Source organism: Xenopus laevis, chromosome 6L (genome assembly GCF_017654675.1).
Source record: "Xenopus laevis strain J_2021 chromosome 6L, Xenopus_laevis_v10.1, whole genome shotgun sequence".
Classification (NCBI taxonomy): domain Eukaryota; kingdom Metazoa; phylum Chordata; class Amphibia; order Anura; family Pipidae; genus Xenopus; species Xenopus laevis.
Window position 1 is genome coordinate 163301763 of NC_054381.1, and position 17987 is coordinate 163319749.

The 17987-nt window shown below is 42.6% G+C and overlaps 1 protein-coding gene across 1 annotated transcript; it reads left to right on the forward strand.

Moving 5' to 3' along the window:
- Positions 1–1429: 1429 nt before the first annotated feature.
- On the forward strand, positions 1430–11862 carry MGC64410 (uncharacterized protein). Its single transcript, NM_001086446.1, is given in 10 exon segments — positions 1430–1725; positions 1955–2138; positions 2968–3130; positions 5525–5671; positions 6369–6529; positions 6788–6961; positions 7781–7922; positions 8317–8504; positions 9960–10101; positions 11219–11862. Coding segments are annotated over 9 exon segments (1491 nt in total). The 5' UTR covers positions 1430–1725; positions 1955–1958; the 3' UTR covers positions 11413–11862.
- The last annotated feature ends 6125 nt before the right edge of the window (positions 11863–17987 follow it).

The window sequence follows — 17987 nt, forward strand, 5'->3', positions numbered from 1 at the left end:
AACGTTGGTCCTTTGCATTAGGAGATGCCCCCTGGGTAAGTGATTTCAGTCTGCTATGACCCCAGTAGTTGCCCACATGGTGAGAGCAGACATGGCAGGAATTGTATACCTGGGGGAGTGGGAGGGCTGAATTCCTAATGGGGGTTTTTGGACATAAGACCAGATCTTCCCTGGAGCTCTCCTTTATATTTTGGTTAAAGAGGTCTCCTGCTGCATTTTGGAGGCCAGAGGTACCCATGTTGCTCTCATTGCGTGTCTTAATACTTCTTCATAATGAGTCTCCTTTTTGGTTGAAGGAGGTCTTGTGCATTTTGAAGTCCAGAGGAACTCATGTTGCTCACATTGCATGTCCTACTTTTTCATAATGAATCTCCTTTACACAACAGACTTTGGCTGAAGGAGGTCTTGTGCATTTTGGAGGCCAGAGGTACCCATGTTGCTCTCATTGTGTGTCCTCCCTCTTCATAATGAGTCTCACTTCAGATAAGGCCAATCAAGGAAATGTCTGAAGTACTGGCACTGGCAGAACAAGAGGATTTGGAAGTCCATCCCTGCAGAAGAACCCATTGTCATTACCAAAGTCAGCCTAGTTTTCTCCAAAACAATCCCCAACCTAAACCAATTTCTTTCGCAGCACAATATGGATATAAGTAGAAGGGGGCAGTCTAATGAACCCCTTTTGTTTATCTCAGCTGCACCCAAGAGCATTTATCAACATAAATTACCTCCCATGAAGGATGTTTCCTTTAATAATGGCAGCTGGTTCCAAAGACTTTAGTAGGTACCTTTCTCTTAGTAAGTCCCTACCTGGGGTGGTCCCTCCTGCTGAGTTACAAGACTGGGTTCCCTTTCCCTCATATCAGCTTTTTTGTGTGGCCCCAAACATCCTATGAGTGCTACAACAGGCACAAAACGTGTTAGGCCTGCTTAGGTCCTAATAAATGCTTTTGTATTTTTTCTCTCCTTAATTTACTTTTTGGAGGAGCTCACTTCCATTATTTTTCTGTAGCCCCCAACATCCTTAGATTGTAAGATCCCCAGCCAATCAGATGTCTCTTTAATAAGGGTTAACATGCCCCAAATCCAGTGCAGACAATTGGTCAGGGTGGGCAGCAAAAAGGATTGCCAATAGTCAATATACAATTAAGGACCTAACAAACAAATGGGGTGGCTTGGTCTACAGTTGGGCAAATCTTTAAAAATACCAAGGCCTCTGAACTAAATGGCAGTTGTACTGGATTGTACTGGATTGTATTGTTTATATACAGTGGCTGCACCAAGAGACTGGGAAAGTACAAGTGGACTTTGTACAACTGTAAAGTTTATTTACATGAAGCTCAGCCCCAGTCTAGACTTTCTGAATGTTAACAATTTCATGAAAACTCCAATGATTAACCCCGGTTCTTCAGCGGAGTTCTGTATGGACTAAAGTGCAACGGTAGCAACAGGCAGAACAGACTGTGCACCCATTGGGCAGACTTAAGTTGGGAATTAAGCGTTTCCTTTGGAGTAAAGGGAATTAGTGAGGAATCTATCGTTGGATCCATCAGGGAATGAGCTATATTGATTGGATAGTTGAAGGGCTGAAAGGAGACGGGACCTATGGTTGGCTGGCCAACAAGATTCACTGTATCCCCTGGGTGACCCCCTTTCCTCTTCATTATTGGACTTGTACCAAGAGCAGCAACACCCCCAATTCCCATTCCAGAGAAATCCAAATAAAAGGTGAGTCTTTAGAATAATGGCGCTGCAGTGAGTACAAACTGGGGAGAATGCAGTAGGGTAATGACCAGGGGGAGGGGGCTAAAATCAGAATAGGGGGGTTGACAAGGAGTATGGGATTGGGTGGGGGGTATATATAATAATAACAATATTGGGCAGGGGCAAGTATGTATAATAACGGTGTTTCTATATGTGTGTGTTGGACTGGGTCTGATATTATTTCCACTTCCAGAACCATGGAAATCTTCTCTGTCCTGACTTTGTTCTTCATCTTCCTGCTCACCCTCCTCTTCCTCTCCTCACTGTGGAGACAACAGAAGAGATCTCACGTCCTACCCCCGGGCCCAACCCCAATCCCACTTCTAGGCACCCCAAATTATTTATACCGTGATGGAATTCTCAGGTATTACCCAGAGGTATGTACTACATGTCTTTCCGTCTGTCTATCCATCCCCTGTAAATGCCCTTAGAGTAAAGAACCCCTTCCTATGCTGATGGTGAAATCTCCTTTCCTCCCCACCAATGAATCACTCATTCCCCTCTCTTGGTAGGGAATCCCATAACCTGACTGCCCTTACAGTAAAGAACCCCTTCCTATGCTGATGGTGAAATCTCCTTTCCTCCCCACCAATGAATCACTCATTCCCCCTCTCTTGGTAGGGAATCCCATAACCTGACTGTCCTTACAGTAAAGAACCCCTTCCTATGCTGATGGTGAAATCTCCTTTCCTCCCCACCAATGAATCACTCATTCCCCCTCTCTTGGTAGGGAATCCCATAACCTGACTGCCCTTACAGTAAAGAACCCCTTCCTATGCTGATGGTGAGATCTCCTTTCCTCCCCACCAATGAATCACTCATTCCCACTCTCTTGGTAGGGAATCCCATAACCTGACTGTCCTTACAGTAAAGAACTCCTTCCTATGCTGATGGTGAGATCTCCGTTCCTCCCCACCAATGAATCACTCATTCCCCTCTCTTGGTAGGGAATCCCATAACCTGACTGTCCTTACAGTAAAGAACCCCTTCCTATGCTGATGGGGAGATCTCCTTTCCTCCCACCAATGAATCACTCATTCCCCTCTCTTGGTAGGGAATCCCATAACCTGACTGTCCTTACAGTAAAGAACCCCTTCCTATGCTGATGGTGAAATCTCCTCCCCTGATATTACAGTAAAGTGTTTCCATAGATAATTCCTTCTTCCACATAAAGAGTTTCCTGCACATTTACTTCTCTCTCTTCAGTTCCACAAGAAATATGGCACAATCTTCACCCTGTGGCAAATGACGGACCCAGTTGTGGTTCTGTGTGGTTACGACACGGTGAAGGAGGCTCTGATCAACCACGCGGAGAGGTTCAGTGATCGCCCCCCGTATCCGTTACTTGATAAATACACGGAAGGATTCAGTGAGTGAGAAATTGGGAGGTTGTTATTGTGTATATTGATGTTACAGTAACAGCCAACTGGGTAGAACACACCAATAGACACAACAACAGTTGCACAACATGTGATGTTACATTGTTAAGGGTTTGAATCAGGCTGAGCTTAAAGGGGACCTATTGGGGCAAAACTGAGGTACTGACTAACTGAGCCCACATTCCAATAGGAGGAAACAATATTATGTTTTGCAAAGATCTATGCCGCCCACACCAGCAGGGAATTCTGGGACATACATGCAAATTAAAGCTTAGTTCCCAGCTTGCCCAATATGCACCAGTTTGATGTCACACATAATGAGTTATTAAAGGGAACTATCGCAAAAATCCAAATTCAGCATAAAAATTCTGTACCATTTCTGAAATAATCCCATAACTCTTCACTCTCCTCCTCTCAGCAACTGTCTCTCTACATTCAATCTTCATGCAGGAGTCGGAGTCTGGTTTTTAATGACACTTAGGTCTAATACAGCCTTTGGGGGTTATTTTCCGTAGAAGATGTATTAGCAGGGCTGCCATCAGTGGGGGCAGGGGGCAATTTACCCAGGACCGGTAGAATTTAATTTTAAAGGTGGGCCCGGCTGTGCTGCACTTTTTCAGATTAGCCGAGCCCCCCGTAAGAGAGTAGAGGATGTCATCATAGAGCCAAAGACCCGCAGCTGCGAACAGAGCAGAAGCCACGAAAAAGTAGCCATAGCCATCGAAGAAAACTGAAGACGCTGACATCTGACTGAAAAAAATCTCACAAAAACCACTGACCACCAATGTTTTTTTATTCAACCCCTGGTCACCAGTGTTTTCTTTTAATCCTCCATGGGCCCCTGGCCACCAATGTTTTATGAAACTTGCAAGAGTTGAGCCTGGCCACCATTGCTTTTTTTTACCTTGTAGGGGAAGGCATGGCCAGCTGTGGATTTTTTAACTTAGAAGGGGTGTCCCTGGCTACCAATGGGTTTTTTAACTGTGGGGTGGGGGGCTGGCCACCAGTGTTTGTGTGGCTTTTTTACTGTGGTGTGGGGTCTGGGGGTGCATGGGGTGGTCATGAGTGGGACCTAGAAAAATTTGTTGTACAGAACCCCGTGATTTCTGATGGCGCGCATAGATAGAGCTCATTGATTGTATTTATAAAGTCTCTTTTTTCAGTATGATGAAGCATGATGAATTTTTTTTCCTATAGTTCCCCTTTAAATACACCTGTACTTGGAAACATGGCTGCCTTCATTGGCGGGGGCATTTTTTTTAGAAAAATAATATTGTCCCCCCAAGCAGAGTGCCGGCTCTATTATCCCACCCCTCTGGTGTAAACAGTACAGCATTGTCTTCTTGTGATTCCCTAACACTCACATCATTAACATACAGTATATTGATTACAATTCTGATTGGTTATTGTTATACATGACATCACAGTAGGACCAATTCATTGGATAATGTCATAGAAGCAATTCACTTATGGTGCAGCAAAGAATCTAAAGCTTTCCTTTTTGTTCTGAAATCTAAATACTAAAATTACTAAATGTGTTGACATTTTGTTGGCTCTGAAGCTTTTGAGACTTTCCATTTGATCCACTTATTCCATTGAAAGCTCATGACTCAAACAAATTGTTGCACACTAAAGGCTTCTGGGCCTGTTTCTGAGGCCTGAAAAACCTATACTGGTGTTTACTAAGGATGCAAGTTTAGGGGTGAATCCAAAACTGAAGCACGCAGCCGACATCTCCCAAACTGTACATTGCTGGGTATGTTGGTTGGAAACACAGGTATCAATGGGTGCAACAATTGGGGCAGAATAGACAAAATGACTGGAGAAGGAGCTGTTTGCATTGGAATGGCTGGGGCTTATGAAGAAAGACACCATTGAGAGGAAGGACCTTACACCATTGAGAGGAAACCCTCACACCACCAAGCCCAGAAGAGGCAAATAGGCTACTCAAGAAGTCTAGATTATTCTATCAAAACTGTCCCAGAATATTGGGCTCTTGTTAGAGCGTTCCATGTGGGTCAGAAAACCTCAGTGTGATGTATATCCATCTCTTTGGCAATTGGGGTGTTGGGCTTTAGTCTGGAAACATTTTGAAAATTAGGTATTACTTATCCTTTAGAGTTATATCAGAGCGAAAATCTGCCCTCAGTCTCCTGAAGCCCCTGAAGTAAAGGGTTTGCCCAATAGTGTTCAACATCTCAGTTTCCTCTTGCAAATCTACAAGGAACCACAGTTTCCTCACAGAGGTAGGTCAGCACCACAGTAATGCAGATCTGCAAGAAAGATCTGTTTGTGTAAAACTCTTAGATCAGAACCAGCTGTTCTTGGAAGTACTGACTATTTGCTGCTGAGATTTGATAACTGATGCTCTTGTTCCCCTGCAGATTTTCTAAGTACCAACAAACACTGGCGCCTCTTCCGCAGATTCATACTAATGACACTGAGGAACCTTGGGTTGGGGAAGAGGTCCCTAGAGGAGAAATGTCTCAAGGAGGCTGAGCTGCTTGTTGAGGCTGTGTCTGAGATGGGAGGTGCGTTATTGGAATGTTCAGAGGGAGGCCTACAGGCTAATGCTAAATGGTTCCTGATATTCTGAATAACGGGGTGAAGTCTCAAGGTTACACCATGCATGACAAGTTGCAGTGTGTGACCTTCAGACTGAAACAGGGATTTATTGCTACATTTATGGACATAACCATAAAATTCTTCTCTGCTTTGAAAGTAAATGTAAGGGAAAATGTAAGGGGAAAAACATGGAGGCATCTGAGTAGCATTTATTAACATTGTCTGAAATATCATGTATTTGCCAAAATCATGGGCTACTGTTCTATTATCAGTAAGTGTTGCATATACAGGGATCTGACTTACCCAACATTCTGTAAATCACTTGCCAACTAGCCACAATGCTGCCCTCCGGAACCTTCTTCTCAGCCTCATTTAACTTGTTGGCCATGACTAACCTTGGAAAGTCCACACGATGCTTCATACTTGGTTGCTACAGCCATGAGGAAGTAGATGTCCACTGTTCCCTGTATGAGATGAGGTGGAGCCTTATCCTCTTCTGTAGGAGGTTCCCTTAATCCAGAATGTAAGCAGGAGAAGCACAAGGTGGTCTTCAAGCCACACAATAGTCAACATTGGCTAATTTAATCTGAAAGGACCCAAATAAAATCCTTCCCCATACAATTATACAACTTCTACAAACCTTGTGTTTCTGTTGTTCTCTAGCAAAGCCCTTCAACCCAATCCACATCCTCAGCTTTGCTGTGTCCAACTTCATGAGAACGGTCCTGTTCGGCCAGCGTTTGGATTACAAGGACAAGAAGTTGCTGGAGCTCATTTCCCACATAAGGAAGCACTCCGACAATATCTTCTCTGCCAAACACCAGGTACAGTGATATGTTCTTTTTTTATAGTTTTATATTTATTGAATTTTAACAAGAAGTTAAGGAGATGGGAAGGAAATAGATAGGTGGGAAGGGGGTAGAAGTAGCATCCTTAGTTGGTATTGCCATGGGGTCCATATATTGTCGAAATTGTTTGGGCATCCTCTAGCTGGGCTTGAACAGTTAACATGGATATTTAATGGCCCCTGAAATCAGATAATGAAATGGATCATAACGATGATATTTTCATTGTTTCCTCAGATCTGCAACATGTTTCCTGTTCTGCTTAAGTTGCCCTACCTGTGGAGGTTACTCTCCAAAAACAGCCTGTACCTGGTGGCCCATGTGAGGGAGCAGTTGGACTTCCACAAGCAGACTCTGGACACCAGCGCCCCCAGGGACTTTATTGACCATTTCCTACTGAATATAAAAGAGGTGACAATAGAAAAGGGAGAACATTTCCCAAAACTGTGCCAATCCTCTCTTTGCCCTATTGCATTCCTCTTTCCCATCTCTCCTCCTTACCCACTCACATGGCACCAGCCTTGCTGTTACCCCATTTCCTAATTCTGCCCCCTACAGGCTGGAGGTGACCGTGACATGGTCCTCAATTGTCTATTCCAATATTTTCCAAAATTGCACTTCGATTTGGAAGACAACACTGCATTGTGGGTAAAAAAAACATGGGGGATTAAGTGTGAACTTGGAACCTTGTGCATTGCACTTACTTCATAAATGAGCCCTGCTGCCTGAATACTTTAATGCCACTTACATTATGCATAGGATTACCCCACTATCTGTGATGTAAATACCCCACACTGGCCTGTAATTTGCCCCTGTCTTATGGCACGGGGGGCAAAGCTGCTGTGCTTCCAAAGGGGCCACTGAGGACTTGCTGGTACCCCTAAATCTGGCTCCATCATGGTAATGATTCGTGCCTTTAACATTGTCCTTAGCGGCATAATATAACATATGATATATAGGATAGAGAGCAGAATATATTGGATAAAGTATATGACGTATAGGATAATATAAAATGTAATACAGGATATTATATATAGAACATAATATAGTGGATAGTTTATACAGGATATAGTGAATTACATATCAAATATAGGATATGGAATATTATATATAAAATAGAAAAAAGCATATATATAGGATAAAGAATAATATATATATATATAGAGTACAGGATATGACATATACTATAAAAAGGCTATGGCACATGATATATATTATTGTGTCTCTCAGGAGGAGGGTAATGCACATTCCCAGTTCCGCGACACCAGTCTGATCATGTTTATCAGCAGTTTATTGGCAGCCGGCTCCGACAGCACCACTTCCACTCTCAAGTACTTTCTGGCTGTCATTGCTCGTCTCCCCGACATTCAGGGTAAGGAAGGAGTTAAATGTTGAAGGGAATATTAGGGATAGAGAGCAGCATTCACTGTGTTTAATAAGGGTCAGCAATCTAAGGGTTAACTGAAACCAGGACATACTTATACAGGGAGGGTCACTGACACCCTGAGCTTCATGGGAAGCTGCGAAAGCTGATATCAGCAGTCTAAAACTGTGTCAAACAATGATCAACAAGAACGAGCAGACTTAAAGGGGAAGTAAAGGCAGGGCAAGTTGTATGAATGGTGATCGCTCTGAGTGCAAATTTATGACTTGGATCAGCGATTAAATAAAAATACAGAAAAGAGCAACAGAACTTTATACCTTTCCTTCCCCTTTAATAGAAGTGAGCAGGCGTTTAGTGTGACCCCATTCTGTCTCCCTTCCAGCCAAAGTACAAGAAGAGATTGATAAGGTTACTGGGTCCCAGCGCCCCCCAGGGATGAGTGACCGGTCCCACATGCCCTACACCAATGCTGTGATTTATGAACTACAGAGGCATTTGGATCTGGCACCATCTGGGTTCTATCGTGTTGTGACTCAGGATATAACGTTTCAAGGCTACGTTCTGCCCAAGGTACGGAGAGATCTGTCGCTGTATAGTAACTTACCTTGCTGGACCTAAAAGAGAACAGAGTAAAGCAACAAAATAAATAAAGGGGCTAAAGATCACATTTGGTTGGTTAGTGTCTTCTAGACAATAGGTGCATTATGGGTAGGATGAAATGGATTAATCAGTTCAGTATAAAGAAGGATGAGTCAGTGGCCTTGTGAGGAATGAGAGGCTGTTTATGTCAGGTTCCTCTCTAGTTCCTCTCAATGTCCTCAAAGTTCATCTCTAGTTCGTCTCTAGTTTTTCCTCTAGTTCCACTCAAGTTCCTCAAAGTTAGTCTCTGGTTTGTCTCTAGTTTCTCTCTAGTTCCTCTCTAGTTTGTATCAAGTTCCTCCTAAGTTTCTCTCTAGTAACTCTCTAGATCATGTTAAGTTCCTCTCCAGTTCCTCTCAAGATCCTCAAAGTTCATCTCTAGTTTCTCTCTAGTTCCTCAGAGTTAGTCTCTGGTTCATCTTTAGTTTCTCTCTAGATTGTGTCAAGTTCCTCTCTAATTCCTCTCACGTTCCTCAAAGTTTGTCTCTAGTTCCTCTCTAGTTTCTCTCTAGTTCCTCTCAGGTTCCTTAAAGTTTGCCTCTAGTTCCTTTGTAGTTATCTCTAGTTTCTCTCTAGTTCCTCTCAAGTTCCTCAAATTCTGTTTCTAGTTTCTCTCTAGTTTGTCTCTAGTTCTTCTCATGTTCCTCAAAGTTCATCTCTAGTTCCACTCTACTTTCTCTTTAGTTTCTTTCTAGTTCCTCTCAAGTTCCTCAAAATGTGTCTCTAGTTTGTCTCTAGTCTGTCTCTAGTTCCTCTCAAGTTCCTCAACGTTTGTCTCCACTTCCTCTCTAGTTCCTTTCTAGTTTCTTCTTTCTAGTTCCTCACAAGTTCCTCAAAGTTTGTGTCTAGTTCCTCTCTAGTTTCTCTCTAGTTCCTCTCAAGTACCTCAAGTTTTGTCTTTAGTTTGTCTCTAGTTTGTCTCTAGTTCCTCAAAATTTGTCTCTAGTTCCGATCTAGTTCCTCTCTAGTTTCTCTCTAGTTCCTTTCAATCGCCTCAAAGTCTGTCTCTAGTTCCTCTCTAGTTTCTCTCTAGTTCCTCAAAGCTTGTCTCTAGTTTCTCTCTAGTTTCTCTCTAGTTCTAAAGTTCCTCAAAGTTTTTTTCTAGTTCTTCGCTAGTTTCTCTTTAGTTTCTTTCTAGTTCCTCACAAGTTCGTCTCCTCTGTAGTCATTCACTGCAATATTTGGCAGGCACATTCATTCAGACTATGGGTTGGAGCAGCACCCTGAGCATGCTGGGTACCAGGGATTGAACATGTTATTGAACTTGTTACTATATTTATATATATTATGACTATAATTCATCCAAGATTTATTATTTTTATATTTGTCCAATTGAATGTATCTGTTTCACTATGAAATGGACTTGGCTGTGTTGGTCTGTGACAGGGCACCCGGATCATCCCGAACCTCTCCTCAGTCCTGTTTGACCCGACCCAGTGGGAGACCCCAGATGAGTTCAACCCAGGTCATTTTCTGGATGAAAAGGGGCAGTTCCGGGCAAAGCCGGCTTTCATGGCATTTTCTGCAGGTGAGTATTGGCCCCTGGGGGTCAGAACCAGGGCCAGAAGAGCACAAATGAATTCTGGGTAAGACTGTCCAATCTCTCTGCGTGTGGCTCTTTGTACAAAGCTGGGCCCAGAATATGAAATATTCTTTTTTTTAACTTTACTGTTTTGTCATACAGCCCTTCCAGCAACCAGTTAGGAATTTTGAATGGCAGAAGAGGAGAGACAATGTTAAATAAAATTAAAAAAAAATAAGCCGCACCAGTAAATGTGGGGCATTACTTGTCCTTTGACTGTGCCTTGGCAAGTGGTACATACAGAGTTGTGCTGTGCCCAGTTTACTTTGCTCCTGATCCAGTGAGAGGTGCAGGGAGTAGTTCCTATGATACATGAGAAGTAAGGGGGGCAACGTGAGTGCCAGCAGAAGGGCCGCACCCCGGGGGCAACACTACTTGGCTAATTACAAGGATTTCGACGTTACAAGGATTTTTGAGTGTTGGCCTGGAGATGTTTGTTGCTTAGGGCAAAAGATGTTCTCTGCTTCATAAACTGGGGCGGTTTCTGGCTATGAGAATTATGGGGGTGCAGAGTGATTGACAAGGGGCTTGTGGCACCAGCAGACAGACTGGGTGGGTGATGGACTTTATTCTTTTATTGGGCTTTACTGTCCGTCCAGCACCAACATCTCCTCTTCTGTCTCACGGTCTCTTGTAATGGTCCTACTGGTGACCAGAAAGGGGTAGACTGGGGGTACATATCAGCCCTAAATCCTGTGATATTAAACTTAAAGCTGATGTGGGGCTTTGCTTTGCCTATAAAGGAATATATAATATACATATACATATATAAAGGAATTTATAATATACATATACATATATAAAGGAATATAACATTGATGAGACTCCTGGTTAAAGCCAACAGCTCAGTTATTGTTATTCTTTCCCTTTGTGCCCAGAATGTCAGGCACCTTTTTATTTAGTTATATCTGGGTGGGGCGGGTGATGTCAGGGGGCTTGGTGGGTGACATTGGGGGCGGGGCTATGACACATAGTCACTAATTGGCTGATTGCAGCATCATTCAAGGAGACTCGTGTCCAGATTAGGTACAATGGTAATTGGTAACTCTTGCCTCTATTTTAGGGAAGCGCGAGTGCCTGGGGGTGAGTTTGGCTCGGATGGTGCTTTTCCTCTTCTTCTCGGCTCTGCTCCAGAAATTCTCCTTCTCTTCAGTCTCTGGGGCCCAAATGGACATGAAATCTCTCAGGTTAAATAAGAGAAACATTATCAAGTCCTGGGAGATCCGCGCTGTCCCTCGCTCCTCCCACACCGCCTGATTGGATGAAATCTTAAAGGGTAACCTGAGCATTAAATGAAAAAATGGAAAAATCCAATCACAGTATGAGATGTGTATAATTATATGTAACATCACTACCTACCATTGTCCTTTTCATTACATGGCTGGAAGTCAGGTCTGTCAATCAGCTGCTACATTGTTTCCAGAGTCAGAAGCAGCAGTGCAGAGAATGACAGCAACACTATGCGCCTTTGTATCCCTCATGCACATGTGCTCCCCTCCCCATCAGACATTATGTACAGGCTCCGTAGCACCCCCAGCCATGGAGCAGCATTTATTATTGAAGCACCATTAATGAATTCAATTAATTAATCAGTAGGTGAAAATCAGCAACTTTAACCTGTTGTATAGAGAGATTGTTTATTTTTTAATATAGAAATATAGTGAATAAATGCAGAATATATGAAATAAAATACAATGGATAAAAAAAGCATCATGTAACATCAGTAACTCATTAGCAGCATGATAATATATAATGATATATATATATATATACAAGAGATAAAACCAACTATTGATAGGCCACGTTACCCCAAAAGTTCCCAGTGTATCAGTGTGCTACGTATTAACAATATATCGCCACCTAATGGTGAGAGTATGAATATAACTGAAAAGAATAAGGTACAAGTATGGGACCTGTTTCCCAGAATGCTCGAGACCTGGGGGTTTCTGGATAACGGATCTTTCCATAGTTTGGATCTCTATACCTTAAGTCTACTAGAAAATCATATAAACATGAAATAAAGCCAATAGGCTGGTTTTGCCTCCAATAAGGATTAATTATATCTTAGTTGGGATCCAGTACAAGCGACTGTTTTATTATTACACAGAAAAAGGACATCATTTTTATAAATTTGGATAATTTGGATAAAATGGAGTCTATGGGACATAACCTAATTCTGTAATTAGGAGCTTTATGGATAATGAGTTTCTGGATAATGGATCCCATACCTGTACTATTAAATATATCAGACATAATGATGTCACAAGAGGCAATACACAGAATAAAAACAAGATATTCATGTGATCGAGATAAATTGCAGTAATGCACACAGAAAAACATTTAATATATCATATATATAATGACTGAGGAAATAATAATTTCCAGAAGCAGTGATATTATATTCAGTGATTGTTTGTATGGAAAGACCAATACAGAGTAGGGAGCTCCAGGGTCTGATCTATAAGTCACATGTGAAAGAAGAGAAAGAACTGACCCAATACGTTTTCACCATCCCACAATCCAATCAGTCGGTGAATAAATGTGAAACATAACTTTTACTAAGTAAGAATAACAATCCAGGAGAAGCATTAAAATAAGGGGAAGAACAGGGATTTAATATGGTCTATATCTGTTTTGTTATTGTCTCAGCCCTGCCCAGTAGGTTTACACCAGTACATACAGTATATAAAGCTGCTGCTATAATAGCGCCAGGATATCCCTTTAATGTACAGTCAGTCAACCTCCCCTTCACCCACATTCTACCCCTACTAGTTGTGTGTAAGGGACTAGCGAGAAAATTTACTAAAGGGCGAAGTGGCTAACGCTGGCAAGAATTCGCCATTGTGACTTCATTTCTGCACTTCGCCAATTTACTAACGGTCTCTGGCGTAATTTCGCTAGTGACGGAGATCGACTCTGGCGCAACTTCGCACTCTAATGGCAGGCGAATTTTTGCTCTTGTGAAAGAGCGTTACTAAGCAAATTCACTAAGTTTTTGCTTTAACTGAACGTTACCTCTTGCTCCAGAGTTTATTTCGCCAGCTCAGACCAGGAGAAATGCAATAGAGTAGATTGGAGTTTGTCAAAATAAAAGTTGAAATTTTTTCTAAGGCCCTAAAAAAACGCTTAGGGTACCCTCCTTCCCCCCTACATTTAATAATATATGGCACATAAACTATATCACCCGGCAGTGCATTCCCCAACCTCACTGTCCTCACTGTGATGAACCCCCTACTCTGTTCCTTTAAATGAAACTTCTTTTCCTCTAGTTTGAAGGGGAGGCCTCTGGTACGTGATTCTCTTTATGGGTAAAAAGGTCCCCTGCTATTTGTCTATAATGTCCTCTAATGTACTTGTAAAGTCTAATCATGTCCCCTCACAAGCGCCTTTTTTCCCCCAGAGAAAACAACCCCAACCTTGTCAGTCTCCCCTCATAATTTAACTCTTCCCTCCCTCTAACCAGTTTAGTTGCACTTAGTCTCTGCACTCTCTCCAGCTCATTTATATCCCTCTTAAGGACTGGAGTCCAAAACTGCCCCCATACTCCAGATGAGGCCTCACCAGGGACCTATAAAGAGACACAATTATGTTTCATCCCTTGAGTTAATGCCCTTTTTTATACAAGAACTTTATTTGCTTTAGTAGCCACAGAATGACACTGCCCAGAATTAGACAACTTGTTATCTACAAAGACCCCAAGATCCTTCTCATTTAAGGAAACTCCCAACACACTGCCATTTAGTGTATAACTTGCATTTATATTATTTTTGCCAAAGTGCATAACCTGCATTTATCAACATTGAACCTCATTTTCCAGTTTGCTGCCCAGTTTTCCAGTTTAGACAAATCACTGTGCAAAGTGGCAGCATCCTGCATGGAACCTATAGTTCTGCACAATTTAGTCTCATCTGCACAAATAGAAACAGTACTTTCAATGGCCACCTCCAGGTCATTAATAAACAAGTTGAAAAGCAAGGGACCTAGTACAGAGCCCTGTGGTACTCCACTAACAACACTGGTCCAATTAGAAAATGTTCCATTTACCACCACTCTTTGTAGTCTATCTTTTAGCCAGTTCTCTATCCAGGTACAAATACTATGTTCCAGGCCAACATTTCTTCATTTAACCAGTAACCTTCTGTGTGACACTGTATCAAATGCTTTAGCAAAGTCTAAGTAAATCACATCCACTGCCATCCCAGAATCAAGGTCCCTGCTCACCTTCTCATAAAAAGAAATTAAATTAGTCTGTATGTGTGTGTGTATGTTTGTGTGTGTGTGAGTGTCAATCTGTCAGCAAAGATGGATACAAAATATAGATCCACCCCCCAAAAAAACTCTGTTCCCTCTTCCATCTTTCTGGATATGGCACAATAAGTGTTTTTGTCTTTCCTCCGATTGGCACATTGTTTGCCAATGAACATGAGTGTCCCACTGAGCACTGGCACTGAGTGATAAAGTGTCAGACACCAGCTGGACTTTAGACTTCTGGCAGGGAGGAGCTTTGGGCTTGAGGCCAGTCCATTACTTTCTAGTATTCTGGGTTCTGATGGACAAAGAGCAGTGACCCTACGGCTGTGGTTTGATGGGATGTCGTTTATACAGTTCATTTGGGCTGATGTTAATCAATATCAACCTTTAGTGTGATCCGCAGCATCTCTCACCCTCATTAAAAAAGGTAAGAGGTGGGCGTGGCTACAGGAAACAGTGTATCACAATGGAGGTGGGTGTGGCTAGGGGAGACACAAGTGAGGCCAAACCCCAACATGTCCCATGGGTATCTAAATGGTAAAATGGGAAACCATGGCCATTGAAGGGATGTGTTGGGCAAAAAAGACTAAATGGGATGAAAAATAAAAAAATCCTTGGCCCCATGGAACCAGCAATAGTTCAGCAATAGACTGGGCTCTTTGTCTCATTGGATCCTATTCCAGTTCTGTAACAAACAAACAAAACACTGAGGAGCCAATTCAGGAAGACTGACGTGTAGAAAGAATAGGAAATCTTCTACATCACAGGCTGGGGAATAAACGTGGGCACTTACTGGGTCTGGGACAAACACTCAGGGTACTTGCAGGACTGTTCCAGGCATTTTCACTCTTCTACTCTAAAAAAAGCCAAACTTATAGTTACAGCCATGGAATTTCATCTCTTCTGCCCCCTGTAGGAAGGTGCCACCTGAGACAAGGGTCTCCTCACCAAGCTATTGGGCAGTGGGTATAAATGTATAAAAGTATAAATGGGCATATTCATATACTTTATGCCAGGTATCATCAGATGTGTCTCACAGATATCAGGCACCCTACTAAGTTGGCATCCCATGCATTGTCTCTTAAATCATCTCATCAATGTATTGAGCAGGACGCAGGGTATAAGCAGCATGAATGTTCCACTTGGCTAAATGTACTATTTTGTAGCAGGAATTTAATTCCAGAAATTGAAATATAAGACACAGAAACATGTCCAGGCGACCATCAGGCTCAGACATGGAGAGTTCTGGTTGAAGAAGGAGGAGAATGAAGGAACGAGAGGAAAGGGGAACCAGAGCTCATCTACATGATCATCAAATTGCCCGATTGTGCTTTCAGCTTCAACAGAAATATGGGGATCTGTTCACTATCTGGCAACTGGAAAACCCCATTGGGATTCTTTGTGGGTACAACATTGTAAAAAAGCACTGCGTATCTTGACAGCGCTATATAAATAAATGATGATGATGATGATGATGATGATCAACGATGCTGAGGAGTTCATCAAGCACCCCACTTTTGCCCTGGGTGATAAGAAATGATACAGTAAGTTATATGTTATTAAACTTTATACACGCATGATCCCCCGGCCACTTCACATGCACAAGTGAAACAAAGGTTGACTGACCCTGTATGTTCTTTTCCCCGTACATTTATTTCTCTAATGAACATGTGATAACTGTGTAATAAGGCTCTAATACAGGATTTTGCTTTAATTAAAAAGTCAGATTCAATATTCTTCCTCTTGCAAAGGTGTTTTTGGGGGGTTCTTTAATCGATCCCTGCAGGGCAGTAATTGTAAAATGGGCAGAAAGTAGGAGATAGCTCATAGAGTAGAGAAAGATGGGAATAGTAGGGCAATATGCAGACAGTAGGACAAGATGGAGACAGTAGGACAAGATGAAGACAGTAGGACAAGATAGAGACAGTAGGACAAGATGGAGACAGTAGGACAAGATGGAGACAGTAGGACAAGATGGAGACAGTAGGGCAAGATGGAGACAGTAGGGCAAGATGGAGACAGTAGGGCAAGATGGAGACAGTAGGACAAGATGGAGACAGTAGGACAAGATGAAGACAGTAGGACAAGATGGAGACACTAGGACAAGATGAAGACAGTAGGACAAGATGGAGACAGTAGGACAAGATGTAGACAGTATGACAAGATGGAGACAGTAGGACAAGATGGAGACAGTAGGGCAAGATGGAGACAGTAGGACAAGATGGAGACAGTAGGACAAGATGGAGACAGTAGGACAAGATGGAGACAATAGGACAAGATGGAGACAGTAGACAAGATGCGGACAGTAGGGCAAGATGGAGACAGTAGGACAAGATGGAGACAGTAGGACAAGATGGAGACAGTAGGACAGATGGAGACAGTAGGACAAGATGGAGACAGTAGGACGAAGATGGAGACCGTAGGGCAAGCTGAGAGACAGTAAGACAAGATGGAGACATTAGGACAAGATGAGACAGTAGGCAATATGCAGGACATAGGACAGATGGAGACAGTATGACAAGATGGAGACATGTAGGCGGCAAGATGGGAGACAGTAGGACAAAGATGGAGACAGTAAGGAACAAGATGGAACAGTAGGGACAAGATGAGACAGTGAGGACAAGATGGAGACAGTAGGGCAAGATGGAGACAATAGGACAGATGGGCGAAGTAGGACAAGATGTGAGACAGTAGGGCATAGATGAGACAGTGGAACAAGATTGTAGACAGCTAAGAGGGAGACGCATGCAAGAGGGAGAACAGCAGACAGATTGGAGACAGTAGGACAAGATGGAGACAGTAGGTCAAGAGGGACACAGCATGGCAAGAGGGAGACAGCAGGACAAGATGGAGACAGTAGGACAATATGGGGAAAGTAGGGCAAGATGGAGACAGTAGGGCAAGAGGGAGACAGTAGGACAAGATGGAGACAGTAGGACAAAATTAAGATAGTAGGACAAGATGGAGACAGCAGGGCAAGATGGAGACAGTAGGACAAGATGGAGACAGTACGAAAAAATTAAGATAGTAGGACAAGATGGAGAACGAGCAAGATATAATGATATTATGTTCTGTAGGTGATGGAATCCTCAAATTGTGTGTAATTTTATGCTGAGAAATGTTATCCTTAAAGGAGATATATAGGATGTATGAAGCCCCACCTAATCTTGTAGGCAATCATGAATAATAAATAGTGCTTGTTTTACTAGATCTTCTGTTGGGTCTACAGTGTGTAGGGCTTGGATCTTCTGTTGGGTCTACAGTGTGTAGGGCTTGGATCTTCTGTTGGGTCTACAGTGTGTAGGGCTTGGATCTTCTGTTGGGTGGGTAGAAAACTAAGCTGGTATTTAGGGCAGAGTCTAGAGTTGAAAACACAGTGACTGGAGTAGAAATATTATGTAAATACACAAATGTGGTGCAGGCAATCTTACAATAAATCATCAACGGGGGAGCAGAACCCGGGATTTTTTCTCTGCTCCACGAAATTTATGTTGTCTGACAAATTATTTTATTGGTTTTCAGCAAAGTGGTTATTTGCACTTGAGCCAGTAGAGGTCGGTTACATCAGGGTTTTAAAGAAA